The sequence below is a fragment of the Centropristis striata genome, chromosome 9 (assembly GCF_030273125.1).
Source record: "Centropristis striata isolate RG_2023a ecotype Rhode Island chromosome 9, C.striata_1.0, whole genome shotgun sequence".
Taxonomy (NCBI): domain Eukaryota; kingdom Metazoa; phylum Chordata; class Actinopteri; order Perciformes; family Serranidae; genus Centropristis; species Centropristis striata.
In genome coordinates this window covers 10,359,877-10,377,376 of record NC_081525.1, presented here as the reverse complement: position 1 = coordinate 10,377,376, position 17,500 = coordinate 10,359,877, and the positions used below count along the sequence as shown (strand labels likewise).

General features: G+C 36.5%; 1 protein-coding gene across 1 annotated transcript in view; it reads right to left on the bottom strand.

Moving 5' to 3' along the window:
* Positions 1-17,500, bottom strand: part of bcar3 (BCAR3 adaptor protein, NSP family member) — an 85,186-nt gene that overhangs the window by 5,829 nt on the left and 61,857 nt on the right. Inside the window, exons 8-13 of the mRNA XM_059341630.1 lie at positions 6,732-6,860; positions 5,112-5,237; positions 4,309-4,425; positions 3,293-3,528; positions 1,983-2,083; positions 611-745 (exon numbers count right to left, since the gene is read on the bottom strand). Coding sequence (XP_059197613.1) covers positions 611-745; positions 1,983-2,083; positions 3,293-3,528; positions 4,309-4,425; positions 5,112-5,237; positions 6,732-6,860 — 844 coding nt within the window. The remainder of the gene's footprint in view (positions 1-610; positions 746-1,982; positions 2,084-3,292; positions 3,529-4,308; positions 4,426-5,111; positions 5,238-6,731; positions 6,861-17,500) is intronic.

Genomic DNA, 17,500 nt, shown 5'->3' with positions numbered 1-17,500 from the left:
AAATTATCTTAAAATTATATTTTTTTGTTATCATTATATTTGTCCAAACAAGTGTACATTTAGTTGTAACAACCATTAAAATGATCAAGAAACTAAAGAAAACAAGGGTCTAATAATTTTTCCATGACTGTGTATACCAAAGAATAAGTAAAAGCACACAAGGTTAAATCTAATTTCCTTTTTGCATGTAAACCATGGCCGGAGCAAATAAAGAGACAGCTGCAGGTGTTTACAGCAGATAAGACTGTTTGTTCTTCATTAAATGTTACAACAGGAGCAACAAAGCTTTTATTCTTTCCTTACAGACTTCACTGCACTATTCATTGTTCTTTTAAGCTCTTTTTGTTTATTTTACCCCTCTTGGGAGATATACTAAATTATAGCTTTACTGTATGTACAGTATGAAAAGTTCTGCATAAATCAAATTTTCGATTATTAAAACAAACAGAAAGATCTAGTTAGTGCTGAATGTGGAGAGTCTAAAGATCAATTAAAGGTCTTCTAACAACAGGTGGATAACACTGTTATGAAGCAGCACATAAGTACCAAGATTTCTAAGGTTTCTCAGGTTTTTGTGTCACATTAGTTTTCATCCTGCAGCTCTACTGACCTGCCAGCAGCTCTGCAGACCTGCGGGGCACCGAGGGGCTCAGCACCGGCTCGCTGCCCGTCCGAAACACCGGAGACTTTGGGTTTGGAGTCTGCAGGAGAGAGTCGTGTTGCTGCTGGGGCGGAGGCTTCGACCCTGAGACGGAATAATGATAATAATAATAACTTAAATTTATAAAGCGCTTTACAATATAATACATGACTAAAAAATTATGGACTGATGACAGGTTGAGGGGGTTAGTTGAGTCCTTTGTGAACAGATTGATTGATTGATTGATTGATTGATTGATTGATTGATTGATTGATTGATTGATTGATTGATTGATTGATTGATTGAATGAAGTTAATTTCGAATATGAAAACAAAATAATAATAAAAAAGAGTCAGACAAAACATTTAACATTACATGTAGAATACATATTCGAAAAGAAGTGAGAAGAAGTAAAACTTATAAACTCCCACCCCCTCTCCTTAAACATGACAAGTTAAAATCCTTGTCTAAACACCGTAATTATATATACATACATACACACACACACACACACATACATACACATGCCCACATATGCATACATAAACAAACACACGCACACATACACACGAAATGAAAAGAAACAACAACACAAAATGACAACCAGTGTAAAAAAGATAAAAAATAAATAAACACAGTATCCTCATAACACTTGGTGCTTCCCAACATCTCCCTCATCCCTGTACCTCTGGAAAATAGTGTCTTTGTACCTCATTTTAAACTGTTTCATGTTTGGACATTGCTTGAACTCCATAGTCTCACCTCGCTGACTGAAACACAAAAACCCTTCCTGTTTGTGCGAATGATGATTGAGAAGTTTTTTGAAAATGTCCAAGGAGGCAGCATTTTGGGTTTGGGCCAGTAGAGAGATCCAGGCTATGAGAGTTGAAGGCACGAGCCCCAAAAGTTTTTAGTTGGGTGTGGGGCGATGAGGTTTCAGGATGGTGTGTAGGGGTGGAGGAGGTCAGTGAGGTGCAGAGGGGAGAGGGCATGGAGGGATTTGTATGTCAGGGGCAGGAGTTTGTATTCAGTGCGTGAAGAGTGAACATTAGTTATAAAATGAGTTGGCTGCAACTCTTATAACACAGACCACTGTTACTTTGTGGATTTTATCTTAATTAGTTCATTTCATTCAAAGAATACAGCACAACAATAAACTAATAAAGGCTCCAGTGTGCCTTGAATGAACCATTTCTAAATAATCACACTCAGAAGTCGTCTGCCTGCAATAAATCATAAAAGCTCTCTTTGTAAATGCATTAACAGTGTAACATTAGAGTCACTGCAAAAAAATTGGGCTTTATTGCCAGATTATTTAGTCAGTTGATTCAGTGTGACTCACCTAGAGGCAGGTAGCTCTCTGATTGGTGGGCTTTCAGTGGGCGTCTCCTCTCCTGGACCTGGTTGAGACTCGCTGGTTGGCTGCCACATCGATCCTTCGACCTGAGGACCGAAACTAATATCAGTAAACATACTCACACATAATCATGCATAAAGGAGAAATAAATAAAACCAAAAGAGAAAAACAAATGAGGACGAAAGAGTTTTCCTTTTTCCTTCTTTCACCCTCTGAACCCTGAAAAACATTTAAAAGACCGCCACAAATACATTGTTAACGTTAGAAAGAAACTGTAAAAACAGGCATTATTGTGGGAATATGAACTTTGAACAGTTCATTTCAAACATCTCCAAAAATAAAGCGTTTGCAATAAAACGTGACAAATATTCACTCAGAATCTGTTTACACAGAGTAGAGAGGAGAGGACAGGAGAGGACGGAAACATGAAAATATGTATATATGTACAATATGTGGAGAAACTGTTTTCGTTATTTTTACGTCTTTTTTGGTAATTTTGTGTCTTTTTTTGGTAATTTTCTGTAATGTCTGTGTCTTCTTTGGTTATTTTGTGTCTTTTTGTGGCCATTTTGTGTCTTTTTTTGTGATTATGTGTCTTTTTTGGTCCTTTTTGTGATTGTCATTTTGTGTTTGTAACAAAACTGACACTCAAAAACGTGTTTATATATAAATTCCATTAAAAAAAAACAAATATCTGAGAAATTAAATCTGCGTTTTTTCCCTTTTTTCCTGATTTCTGTCATTCTAACTGTGTTATTCTGCACAAAGACATGTTTGAGTTGTTCCCACTTCTAGCCATGATTGTGCTGATGCCATAGAGCTGCACGACTTATAGATTTATAAAGATTTTATATGTTACAGTGAAATACAAGGGCACAGAGAGGAGAATGTACAAAGAGCAAAAAAACAAACTGAAACAGCTCGTCGGGGTTCAGAGAGTTGAACTTCTCTTTATGAGACAGTTATGGACTCCGTACATTAAATCTCTACGCCATGAAATTACACACTTCTGTTCTTTTCACCACGTCTGTATTTATAGACACTTATGGAACAAGTCGTATATAGTATATAAATATATATATGTATATGTATACGGCTCGTTGTCAGTGTGATGGATGTAAACAGCTCGAGGCTTCGTGTTAAAAGCTTGAAAGCAGGACGGGGTTTGATTTAAGTCTTTGAGAAAGGAAAGTAAAGGTGGTTTCCATTATTTGGTCTGCAGCTCATCACTTAAAAAGCCCAACAGTCTTTAACACAACATTTATCACATTAAACTCAATCTGCTCTGCTCAGACCTGAGCTGGCTGCTGCGGCTCATGCCGTTGTCGTGGCCGTGCGAGGCGTCGTGCGCGGCGTGCGAGCCGTCGTGTGCGGCGTGGCCGTTGGTGATGTTGAGGCTGAGGCGCTTCTTGGTCCTCCTCTCCTGAGCCATGAGCGCCTCCCGGTGCTGACCCGACAGGCCGTACTTCTCCTCCAGGCAGCGCAGCGGCAGCCCTCTGTTGATCGGCTGGAAGATGATCGCTCCCACCACCTGCACACACACAAAGGATATAAAACTTAAAAACTGTACATGTCAGCTAAAGAATTTTGTTTATAATTTTATCCAATTTTTTTGGAAGGCATTCGTCATCTCGGCCTGTAAAGATGTCTATTAGACAATATCATTTCCCAGGAATTAATGTTTTATGTTTATATTTTTGTAATTTTCAGACCAACTTATGCTGCTGATGTAATAATTAATAAAATAATGGGATTATAATGCAAAGAGTGGTTAACTTTTAATTCCTAAGAATATTCACACAAAAATGTGATAAAAAAAAAAAAAGTATATCTTGAATAAAGATGTAAAAATATAAAAATTCCTTTGTTTCTTTCTTTTTTATGTGTACAATTATCTTTTAATTAATTTAATTTTAATTTAACTTAATTCATTCATTCATTTTTCTATTAATGCCATCTTGTATGGGACCTTTTATATATTCTTGTAACTAAAAAATAAATAAATAAAAAGTTTAAAAAATCGAAATAAATACACTTAAATAGAAGAACAGAGCAGAATTTACAGTAAAACTTGTCTCAGTAATGTTTATTTCTGGCACTGCCAGACAGACACAATTATCGTGGTCATGTCCAGATATATTTATATATATATATATATATATATATATATATATATATGATACAGTAAGTCCATATTGTAATTATCATGACAGACCTCAGACATCCACTCAGTGTTAGCAGAGGCCAATAATGCACATTAAGTATTTCTTATTTGTTACAATAAGGAAAACATAAAATCCAAGCAGCTGACCTGAGAGACGGCCTTCCTGTTGCCGACGTAGTATCTGATGAGTGCGGGGACGCTGTCGAAGCCTTCTCTCTCCAGCCGGTACTCGATCCTGGTGTACGCTTCGTTCAACATCACAACCTGAAGGAGAAATATGAAACAAGTTATTTCTTGTTTTTTTCAGTGTCATTCACACCGGGGACAAAAAAAAAAAAGTTTTCTCTAAAAGACCACCAAAAATACACCGTTTAGAATGAAATTGTAAAAACAGGCATTATTGGCAGAATTTAAACATTCCGACAGTCCTTGAATTAATTATGGTTATGAATGTTTCTGTTATAGAAAGTGACCAAAACTTGTCTTAAAATGTTGATATTTGTGTCAGAATCTCTTTATTCTACATGTGTCATTTAAAATAAAGCGTTTGCACTAACCAGATCCTGTTAAAAACATTAAATTCTGCTCCTCAGAGACACTGGGATTGATGATTTGTGTAGAACACAGTTATTAAAAAAAGAAAAAAATGCATGTTCAATTTCTGTGATAATTTTTTTTTTTTATTGGACTAAAATTGAATTTTTCCAAGTTCCCACATGCATATTGAACTATTCTCATACAATTTTACTTTGAGGTGCTGCTATAGGTTGCTTTAGCATGCAAATTAAAGTTTACAATATTATTTTATCCAGGAAAGATTCTCTGCTTTACGTTGTATTTATTAAATTTGTGTGAGACAGAAGTCGTCAGACTGTATTCCATCACAACATTAAACATCAGAAAGTGTTTGTTAGTTTTATATGAATTCAAACGTGTGGTTTTTTTTTAACCTTTTTGTTGATTTTAAAGTGCTGTGCAGCGTTCCTCCACTGACAGGTCAGAACGTAACTCCCCGGACTGGACAGAGAATCACGGATCAGGAAGTCTCCGTCACGCTGCACCAAGTTCTCTGAGACCTGGAACCAGATGGAGGAAGTTACATATAGGCGCCACACGCGCTCGCACGGGCACGCACGCATGCACGCACGCACGCACGCACACACACACACGGAGGCGCACACACACAGAGGCGCACACACACAGAGGCGCGCACACACACGCACACGTGCACACACACACGGAGGCACACTGTGTTTGTTTACAGTCCAAACATTTCATTAAATCTAATAATAATAATAATAATGGCCGCCTGTTACTCTGTTACCTTCTCTATGAGCTCGGCTGGTTTGTTATGTAACACATGAAGATATTTAAAGCTTCACAGAGACTTTTTATATTCATGTTTTATAACTTTAATTTCACATGGTGAATACACTGTAATTCCAAACCCATACAGATAAATATAGCAGGACAAAAACATGACTCATGGTTCATTCAGTGGCCTGACAGAGTTTGATTCTCTGTTCACTGAGTTTTATTCATGAAAACTGAACTACATCTGTTCATGTAACGCAGTGAGATTTCATTGAAAATTTTTCTGAGAAATATTTTTTTGAACACTTTTCAAAGTGCCCACAAGTGACATGATGTTTATATTTGAATGCATGCAAATGCAACCCTGATTCCACAAAAGTTTCCCAGTTTGAGCATTAAATATATTGTTACTGTTCAAATGTGTGTAAATTGCAAAGGATTGATTAACTAAAGAGCCAATAAACAGAACAATAATCACCAACAATTATAAGAAAGGATCATCTTTTTTAGTCTAAAGAGATACCAAAAACAATTGTTTTGTGTCAGCTTATAATACCTAAAGATTTTATGCTTAATGTATCTATTCCTAATATGTTTTAGACTTTTTCTTCTTCACTCAATCAACAATCAACAACAGGTTTGTGGGACGTCAGATTTAATTTAACTGTTTTAATTTAAACAATTTAACTGTTTGACGGGAAACTAACAAGCTGAAAATGTTTCTTTATCTTCTGTTTCCATCACACTGTTTCCATCACACTGTTGTTACATTTACTGCCACACACACAGACACACACACACACACACACACACACACACAGACACACAGACACGGTTATAGACTTTAATTAAGTGAGTGTTTGTTTAGTGTATAATGGTAGTTTAGTTTAGCCAAAGGAAGCAGCTTATTAAAAATGATTACATCTCAGAGCTGAGGGAACACACAAGCTCTCTCTCTCTCTCTCTCTCTCTCTCTCTCTCACACACACACTCACACTCACACTCACACACACACACACACACACACACACACACACACACACACACACACACACACACACAGTACAGAAGGACCTTTTTATACCCTGGCCTCATGTTGGACCAGGCTCTCCACTGTTGAATCTCTCTGGGACTCTATGTGTCTAATAATAGGAGATCTGGTTCAACAAGTTTTAGCCATGCAGGCTTTTAAAGGGAGGGACTGGTGACTCAGATATGTGTGTGTGTGTGTGTGTGTGTGTGTGTGTGTGTGTTACCTGTCTGGGTATGGCTCCGTGGTACCACGCGTGGCTTCTCGGCTCCTCGCAGCTCATCTTCAGCTCCTCCTCGAGCTCTCTGCGGAGCTTCTCTGACGGGCAGTCCACGATGAACTGATCTCTGGAGAACTGCCAGAGGAAACACACAAAAACACACAAACACAGACATCAGTGTCTTTATTCAGCTGCCTGTAGCTCTGATGACAGGTCATGGTGAAAGTCTCCGACAAAATTTAATGAGAGGAGTGAAGCTGACACTAAAAACCTTGTAACTGATGAGAAACTATGTCCTTGTATTTAACTGCAATATATAAAATCTCTATAAATCTATAAGTCCTGCAGCTCTATGAAATCAGCACAATCATGGCTAGAAGTGGGAACAACTCAAACATGTCTATGTGCAGAATAACACAGTTAGAATGACAGAGATTACAACAAACAAATTATGACAAAAGAATATAAAAAGTTAAAAAAAAATGGAATAAAATCGAATTTATATATAAACACTTTTCCAAGAGTCACAAATGTTGTAAAAACCCACAAAATGATCAAAAAATAAGGTAAAATTACATAAATTACCAAAAAAGACGAAAAATAACCAAAGAAAGACAAAAAAGTTTAAGTTTGCTCCCATATTGTACATGTTGAAGTATTGTCGTGTTTCTAGCCTCTCCTGTCCTCTCCTCTCTGCTCTGTGTAAACAGATTTTCAGTGAATATTTGTCGCGTGACATTTTGTCTCAGCAGAATCAATCATGTCTTCACAGTGTCTCTGAGGAGCAGAATTTAATGTTTTTAACAGGATCTGGTTAGTGCAAACGCTTTATTATAAATGACACATGTAGAATAAAGAGATTCTGACACAAATATCAACATTTTAAGCTTCATTTTGGTCACTTTTTATAACAGAAACTTTTATAACCTATGATCTGCTCAAGGACTGTCGGAAAGTTCAAACCCTCACAATAATGCCTGTTTTTACAGTTTATTTTTATGATAAACGGTGTATTTTTGGTGATTACTTATAGAAAAAAAGTGTCAATCAAAGGGGTTCAGAGCCTGTAACAAGCCGGACAAAGTAAAGTTTACTGTATCAGCCAAAATTAGTTAAATTAACTAATTTGTCTAACAGGACTCTAACCGCTAACACACACACACACACACACACACACTGATCGAAGGTCACACAGCCTCAGGTGACAGCAGGAAGAACCAACAGTTTAATCTCATTCTGACAGCTGATCACATGATTGATTCTTCAGTTCAGTCTTGAAAAGCGAAACCAGAGAGTTTGGAAAATTTGTTAAGAACAGAACAAACTGCTAACAACCTGCAGTATGCTGAGTCAGCAACCACCTGCACCCCACACACACACACACAAACACACACACACACACACACACACACACACACACACACACACACACACACACACACACTTACATGACAGCTGCTGGGTCTCTGCATGGCTCCGTCTGTCTCCTTCATCAGATACAAACTTCATATCAAACACACACAAACTCCACTGTTATCTCTGGTATTAATGAGCTCAGACGAGTCATTTTCTCAAGAAACACACACACTCTCACTATGAGTCCTCAGTGATTTTCCTCTCTGACCCAACCCAACTGCTCAGACCTGCCTCCACACTGCACACACCCTTACCTGACGAACACAAACACACACACTGAAGTGACGCACACTTCCCTGAACTTTCTCTGACAGCTGAAACCTTCAGTTAAATGCAGTTAATAGTTTTTACTGACTTTCTTTACTGGTCAGTTATGAAAAACGTCTCTGTTGCAATAGGATCTATCAGAGAAAAATAATAATCTTAACTACAACAAATATGTTCATTTTTTTCAAATAGTTTGGCACTTTTGCATAAATGGTGCAGAAATGTTATTTTAGGCACATTATAATAGGGAAATAAACAGAATTGAAGAATGACAGATGGCAACTAAAAGGAGCCAAAAGGGAACGTCCAAAATGTTTAATAATGTTTCTGCAAAACTAAGTTAGAAAATAAGTTCAGTAGCATAGTTCTGAAGTGATAATAATGATATAAAAACATGATAAATGTGACTTCTTGTGGTGGGATTAAAATAAAAATATTTAAAAAAAAAAGGAAAACAGCTGTACCGGCTTGACACACATTTACAAGCTGATTAAATAAATATTCTCAAAATATTTAAAAGAAAGAAAGAGATACAATTTCCGAAGAAGATATGTTACAGATAAATGGGAAAATAGAATAAAATAAAGTACTTTAATAACAGATTTTCACTGCTTTCATGCACTGCATGATGTTTCATTCATAAAGATATTTTTTTTTAAATCTGATTTTTTTAATGTATAAAAGATTAGAGTAGAACATGGTTTTGACATGGATGTCCCAGTATGTCCCCATGTCCAAAAATAAAACTAATTATTTTCACCTTTTTATTAATTATATTATCCACCTCCAAATGAAAATAGAAAAGCATAAATTTATACCTGGATAAAATGGTTTATATATATATATTAAATTGCTTAATGGTCTTGGATTTTTAATAACAGTGCTTTTTATGTAAATAATACATAAGGTGCAAATGCCATAGAATGCATGGATAAAATTGATTTTTTGATTTAAAAAAAAAATATATATATATATATAATAGATTTCCACACGTCAGAACATGCCAGTGTATCTGATTCCATACAGTAAAAAATCAATTCAGCCGCAGGACGAGACGGAGTGAGAGCTCCATTATAACACACACACACACACACACACACACACACACACACACACACACACTGAGCTGATGACGTCTGAGTTTCAAACTAGAAACAACAGAATCTGTACGTTTTGTTTTCTGTGTAGAAACTGTAACAGGATCCTCTGACTTCCTGTCATGTATGGAGACGTAGAGACTGGAGGGACAGAGAGAAGGTCTATAGTAACTACTTTAGAGAGAGAGAGAGAAAGAGGGAGAGACAGAGACAGAGAGAGAGGACAGGCTGCTCAGGGATGAAGCAATGCTCAAGGTTTCAGTTTCATGGGGCGCTTATAGACATTCCAATTTCAAGTATATGGTTCAATAACTCCCTTTCTGTGTGTGTGTGTGTGTGTGTGTGTGAGAGAGAGAGAGAGAGCTGCCTTGAAGCTCTTCATCCCTGCAGGTGTGGATCAGAGTCTTCTTCAGAAAGTTTAAAGGCTTTAACACTCAGTGTCCTCAGATGTCTTTGCTCTTTTTACATTCTCCTCTCTGTGTCCTTGTATTTCACTACAATATGTAAAATCTATATAAATCTATAAGTCCTGCAGCTCTATGGAATCAGCACAATCATGGCTAGAAGTGGAAACAACTCAAACATGTCTTTGTGCAGAAAAACAATTAGAGTGACAGAAATGTGAATTTCTCAAATAAATATTTTTTTAAAAATTGAATAAAATAGAATTTATATATAAACACTTTTCCAATTGCCCACAAGTGTCATGAATGTTGGAAATAAAAACTAAGTCTCCACTTATTGTACATATTAAAGTATTGTCATGTTTCCAGCCTCTCCTGTCCTCTCCTCTCGGCTCTGTGTAAATAGATTTTCAGTGAATATTTGTGTAGGTTAGTGCAACTGCTTTATTTTCTAGACACGTTTCCAATGACACATGTAGAGTGAAGATTGCCGATTTCTAAAAAAATATACATTTCAATCCCTAAAAGCTTTCATTGTCTGACGATAAGTAAAATGTTGGAGTTCAAATATAGACGATAATACCTGTTTTTACACTTTCTTTTTACAATAACACGTTTCATAGGGATTCAGAGGGTTAAGGTAGATAAAAAGGTTGCATCACCTTCATTTTGTTTCATTTTTTGTCGTTAACACTCTGTATGTCTGTGCAGCGAGTTTTTCCTGTTGGTCCGGCTTCATCACATTCAGTCTGACAGCTTCAGAGCTGCCGGCTGCATTGACTCCAGGTTATTTGAGCTCTAGTAAACAACAAGTCTTTTTCTGTTGTTCTTATTGATTACAGTCACATCTGTGATTACATTTATTGCAACAATAAAATGCTTTTACACCTGCAGCCTCACAGCCCAGGGAGCTGCAGAACAGAAGAAGAAAGGAGGAAGGAGGGAGGACCGGAGATGATTGTACACTGTAAAAAAAAGTTATTTTACAGAAATGTACTGTAGTATTTTACTTTTTTTGCTTCTTCCTACATTGAGTGCAAATGGCATTAAAAAGGTTTTCATCATATTGCTGAATTTAAAATTACAGCAACTTTGTTTTTTCTTACAGTAAAACATTAAACATAATGTATTATTTTACTACTATAATGTATTATTTTACTACTTTTTTTTCTCCTACATTTATTAACAATGAAATAAAAGTTAAAAATCTGTGAAGGAATATAATTGGACAATTGGATAATTTTTTTTCACAGTACTTTTCACTTGCTTAATGGTCTTGAATGTTAAATTACAGTGAATTATATGTAAAAAAAAAAAAAAAAAAAAAAAAAAAAACGATAAGTCTGGCAGTAAAAGCTACACTACTTTTGCTTTTTAAATACATTTTTAGTAATTTTTTTAAATTAAATTTTAAAAAGAAATTACCTGCAAAATAAAAAGTGTCTTTTGTTGCCAGACATTTTACTGTTTTATTTGGTTAACAATTTTCTTTTTACAGTGCAGCTAAGACAGGATGAACAGAAGAAGAAGTGAGAGGGAAACAGATTGAAGGAGGACTGAAGGAGGAGTGAAGGGGGAGTGAAGGAGGAGTGAAGGAGGAGTGAAGGGGGAGGAGGAGAAATGGAGATGTGGATCTGTGTTTTATAGGCCGGCCTTTAATAAGACTCTGCAATATGATGTCATCCTCAGAGAGCAGCTGCATTTATACTGAACCACAACAGATCTGACTGTAGGAGGACTGGACTGAACCTCCTCCTCCTCCACCTCCTCCTCCTCCTCCTCCTCCTCCTCCTCCTCCTCTCAGCACTTACAGGTTAGAAAGCTTCCTGATGGAGCCATAAAGACGGACACCTTCACAGGTGAACGACTGTAAATAAAGCTGAATAGCTGCTGTGACATTGAGCCTCGTTCATGTCTCCATCATGTGTGAACTCACTGATACAGAATAAAACAGGATGAAGCTCCAGGAGGTGAAGGTTTGTTCAAGGAAACTAAAGGAAAGCTACAGGTATTACCAAGCATTTATATATGAAAAACGGTTAAGTTACCAAACATGACTCCCCTACTTGTTTATACTGCTTATGTTTTCACAATGTTTTTCGCTATATATAATTTTTGTTTATTTGTGCAGTTTTTCTTTACCTTATTGCTCCATGTTTTTCTGTGTTTTTTCTATTTAAGTACTAGTAGTATTTTTTTCTATTTCATTATGAACAAATGACTTAATTAAAAAATCTGAATATTAACTATTATTTGCAGCAGAAACTAGTTCTAGAAAAGCATATTTTCTTTTCTTTTATATTTTTTTTCCAATGGACTCTGGCTCTTTGATAACCATATGGTGTAACTACCATTTGTTCATTAATTTATTCTATTTAATCTGGTCAACTGAGTAAAAAGAAAGATAAAAACAAATCTATTTTGTATAGGAATAAAATTAGAAAATGACTGTGTGCTTTTCTGTTTTTCTCTGGAGGTGGACAATTTAATAAACAAAGAGGAAAAAAAACAAAAACAATTTTTTTGTGTGTTTTTCTGTACGTGTGAAAATCAGGTTTTACTCTAATCTTTTATAAAAGAGGTAAAAATAAATAAAAATATATAACTACAATTGTAATAAATATACAAAAAAATAAAACAATAGAATTACTTATAATTATCACAGGACCATCGATTCCACTCAGCACATTTTTTCTCTTTAATGTCTAAAAACACTGACCTGCCATAAAAATAATCCCTTGCTCAGCAGTTTTTTCGACCCACACAGAAACAAAAAGGGCATTATTCAAAGAAAATCCAGCCGCTGCTGAAATCTGCTGGATTTCCTGGATTTCACATCAGAATAAAAGTATTTCCCTGAACCTGCTGAGAGTTTCTGATGAACCAGGTCTTCTCTGAGACAATCCAGTCTGAGCTGGACTGGACCAATCAGAGGACAGAGGACAATGAGTAAGCTGCTTGTCCCTTCGAGTTCAGCAAGGTGAAGACAAATAACCTTTTAGTATCATAAACCTGATTCCTCATCATCGAACTCTCGCTGACATTATAATCCAGCATCAATGGTTTAATCTGCAAACGTACAGAGTGAGAATTAAAAAACACCAGAACGCTGCTGAGGAGAATTTAAATCATGTTCACAGGAAACTACTGCAATTAAAATGTGCTGAAACTAGAAAAACTGAGGAATTCATGTATTTATTACAATATTAATTGCTTAATGGTCTTGAATGTTTACAGAGCTTTTATTACAGTGAATTATATGTGAAAAAACAATACACATCATATTGCTGTATGTAGATTAACTTTCAGTTTTCTAAAAGTACAACTTTAAATTTAATTTATTATTTTACAAAAAGCTAAATAATTATGATATTTACCTTTATTATTTTTTCCAAACATTGTAAAAATCTGATAAATTAATATAATATATATATATATATATATTATATATATTATTACATTAATATTCAATTGCCTTATTGCTTAAATTACAGCAAATTCTATGGAAAAGCAAAAAAAAAAAGGAATGTGAAAAATTTTTAATGAATTAAACAACAGTAAAAAGTCTGGCGGTTGCTTATTATTGGTCTTGAAAAACTTAATCCACATGAAATATTTTACAGACTTGCAACAGTGATTTTACACATCATTTACACAAAAAATCGACAAAAATGCACCATTTAACGTGGAAAAAAAACTGTAAAAACAGGTGTTATCGTCAGAATTTGACCTTTCCAACAGTCCTTGAATGCATCATAGGATACAAAAGGTTTCCATTAAAAAAAGTGACCAAAACGTGATGTTTGTGTCAGAATCAGCCAGGAGAGGAGCTTAAATAGATTTATTCTAAAGGCTTGTACACAGCAGTATCTCAGTGATGGCACTGATGATGACCTTTCTGTCCCACTGGGACCCGTCAGATGTCTCCTGGTTTAAACACAGGAAGAAACATCCATCGAGTGGAGAGTAAACAGGAAAGGTGGGGAGCGTGTGATCATGGAGCTGAGATGTTGATATCCAGAGTTCTTAGCTCTCATCTACAGTTTATCTCATCATATTTAAAGGACACAAACTGAGTGTCCTGCCCTGTTATTATCATATGTATTGAACTAAAAAGGCTGAAAAATAGATACGATATTTCATAGAATTTCGTCAGTATTGCAAAATATTTCAGAAAGGTGAAGGGCTGGAAGTTTCTGCTGAGGAATCAACTTTTCTCTTGGAAGTGTTTTCCCAAAGCAGCTGCACACTGTGGCAGTTTGCATTCATGTTGTGACTTTTAGAAACTTCTTTGCGAGATAATTGGACAGCTGGATGGATGCAAATACAGAACAGAAGCTGGAGAAACAGAGACAGTCACAAGGAGGGGGAGGGAGAACTGAAGGAGAGATAAAGAGGAGAGGAAATACCAGATAAACTGAGACTGAACTGGTTTAATGAGGAGGAGGATGATCTCTGCACTGCAGGGACTCCAATCTCAAGTCTAAAGATGCAAAACTCCTTATTTATTTGCAGGAGTTAAGTTTCTGTGAATGTTTTATTTGTGATATTTAATATTTATCCCTCTTTATTCAACATGTCCAAATTTTGTCTTTTTTGGGTCATATGTGTCTGTTTTTTGGTAATTTTTTGTCATTTTTGTGTCTTATTTTGGTCTTTTTGTGTCTTGGCTTGGTAATGTTGTGTACTTTTGTGTATTTTGGTCTCTTTTTTGTCATTTATGGCCCTTTTCTGTCGTTTGGGGCAATTTAGCGTCTTTTTGGTAATTTTGTATATTTTTTGGTCATTTGGTATTTCTTCTGATGTCGTTTTTTGGACATTTTGTTTATGTAAGTAAGTAATTTATGTGAGAAATTCCACTTGTGTTTTTCTTTCTTTATGACTTCTGTCATTCTTACTGTGTTATTCTGCACAAAGACATATTTGAGTTGTTCCCACTTCTAGCCATGATTGTGCTGATTACATAGAGCTGCAGCACTTATAGATGTATAGAGATGTTATATATTGCAGTGAAATACAAGGACACAGAGAGAGGAATGTAAGAAGAGCAAAAGAAAACATACTGAAGCAGCTTTTTGGGGGAGTTTAAAGGTACAGTAAGACTTAAATCTTGTAGTGACAATTTTTGCTGTGTGAGTTTTAAAGATGTTTTGGGTCCAAAGAAGAAAAAAAGGGAAATAATTTGCTTATAAAAGCCGTCTGAGGGTTTTAACTTTAAGTACTTGATGTGCTCAAAGCTTAAAACACTCAGTAAATGATTTTTCATTGTGCAAAGTGAAAAAGAAGCTTAGAGTGAACATAAGACTGACGGTGGATGTTGGTTTTATTATGTCCCTCTGGGAACATGTGTGATCTGTGTGTACAGTCACTGTGCTGCTAAGCTTTGGATAAAAACTACATACTGTACAACATATAAGATAATCTCTTTTGTTCCCTCTGTTGTTAGACTGTCAGACACTGTAGTCAGGGATTCAAAATGGGTCAGAGAGGTCTCTCATGACTGCAGTGAGTCGTCAGAAAGATGAAGCTCGCTCTCTTTGGTTAAATGGCAAAACTCCCAAAGAGACAGATGGAGGAGAAAACAAAGAGGGGAGTGAGTGATAAGAGAGCGGAATAAAACCCCGGGCCCTTTGGAATCAGAAGTAAAGACACAGAAAGTGAGATAAAGACACAAGGAGGAGATAAAAAGCGAGTGTGTTGATGGAAAAGAGGAAGAAAAGATGAAGGAGAGCCAGAGCTGCAGGCCGGAGAGGAAAACAACAAGTTCAAGTCCATCAGAGACACATAAGAGATCTTCTGCAGCAGACAGTTTTATAATTAGAATCTGAACTTTTTGACAGCGCTTGAATGGATCATATGTTATGAACATTTCTGTTTGAAGAAGTGACCACAACGAAGCTTAAAATGTTGATATTTGTGTCAGAATCTCTTTATTCTACATGTGTCATTTAAAATAAAGCGTTGGCACTAACCAGATCCTGTTGAAAACATTAAATTCTGCTCCTCAGAGACACTGTGAAGACATGATTGATTCTGCTGAGACCAACGGTCATGTGACAAATATTCACTGAAAATCTGTTTACACAGAGCAGAGAGGAGAGGACAGGAGAGGAGAGGCTGTTTACACAGAGCAGAGAGGAGAGGTCAGGAGAGGCTTCAATATGTGGAGAAAACTGTTTTGGTCATTTTACATCTTTTTTTAAAATCCTACTTGGTCCTTTTTTGTGTCTTTTCTGTGATTTTGTATCTTTTTTTTTGATCATCTTGTGTCCTTTATTGCCTTATTTGGTCATTTTGTGTCTTTTTTTGTCATTTTGTGTCTTTTTTGTCATTTTTTTTGGTGTTTTGTGTTTGAACAACATTCGACACTTGGAAAGGTGTTTATATATAAATTCCATTTTATTCCAATTTTCAAAAGTAAATTATCAAAGAAATTCAACTTGCTTTTTTCTTTTTGCTGATTTCTGTCATTCTAACTGTGTTCTAGCCATGATTGTGCTGATTCCATAGAGCTGCAGGACTTATAGATTTATATAGATTTTATATATTGCAGTGACATACAGGGACACAGAGAGGAGAATGTAAAAAGAGCAACAAAAAATGCCCTGAAACAGCTTGTTGGGATTCAGAGGGTTAAAGTCTAAGTGTAAGAATTAAAATGATTTAATGATAAACAACTGAAGAAACAAAACTACTCGCCTAAAATCTCTTTGACCTCATGTTTCATGCACTTCCACCGTGTTTTAACATGTTTTAACATCCCAACAGTTTGAATTTGACCCACAGAGGAACGAACCTCTGCACCGCCGCTTGCTCCATCCAATCAACTTAATGGCCTTCATACATTTCACTGACGTCACAAAGAGGCAAACTATCACAAGTTGGCAATTTATCATCCTCATGAGGACGATGAGCCCTCGTCCCTGTACCTCTGTCTCTGTCTCACCCTCACACACTGCCCTGCCTGTCTGCCTGCACGGCATATGGATGGAGCCGGCTATATATCTCACAGTGAGACAGTCACACACACAGTCGGTCATTTATGAGAGCGTCTGGTGTGAGTAATAAAAGCCCAGTGTTCAGCTCACAGAGAGGGAGAGTGAGGGAGAGAGGAGGACCATTCACTGTGATTAGATTTAGCTCCGTCTGGAAGTGTTGCCATGCTCCAGATTGTTTTTGTCTTTTTAATAATGCTTTTTTTCCTGATGTCTGCACTGTTTCCTGCCGTCTCACTGCAGCAAAACAGGATCAGAGCGTTGAAAAGTGCACAAAATGTAATGGCATGAAAACACAACAAAAACAACCTGCACATGCACACATAAACACTCTCTCTTTACAGGATATTACACACAAAACCCAGCAGTCTGCACCTGCACACATGCTGCCTGTCCTCTCACCTTGGCAGTGATGACAGAGTTCTTGTGGTAGAAGCAGCACAGAGCTGCTGTCAGGGCTTTCAGGTTGCATCGATCCGACATTCTTGTTAACTTTTCTTTTTCTAACTGGCAGAGACTAACCGGGTGTCCAGCTCCCTGCAGCTGCAGCTGCAGCTCCGGTAACCCTTGACTACAAACAAACCGCAACAAAGTGC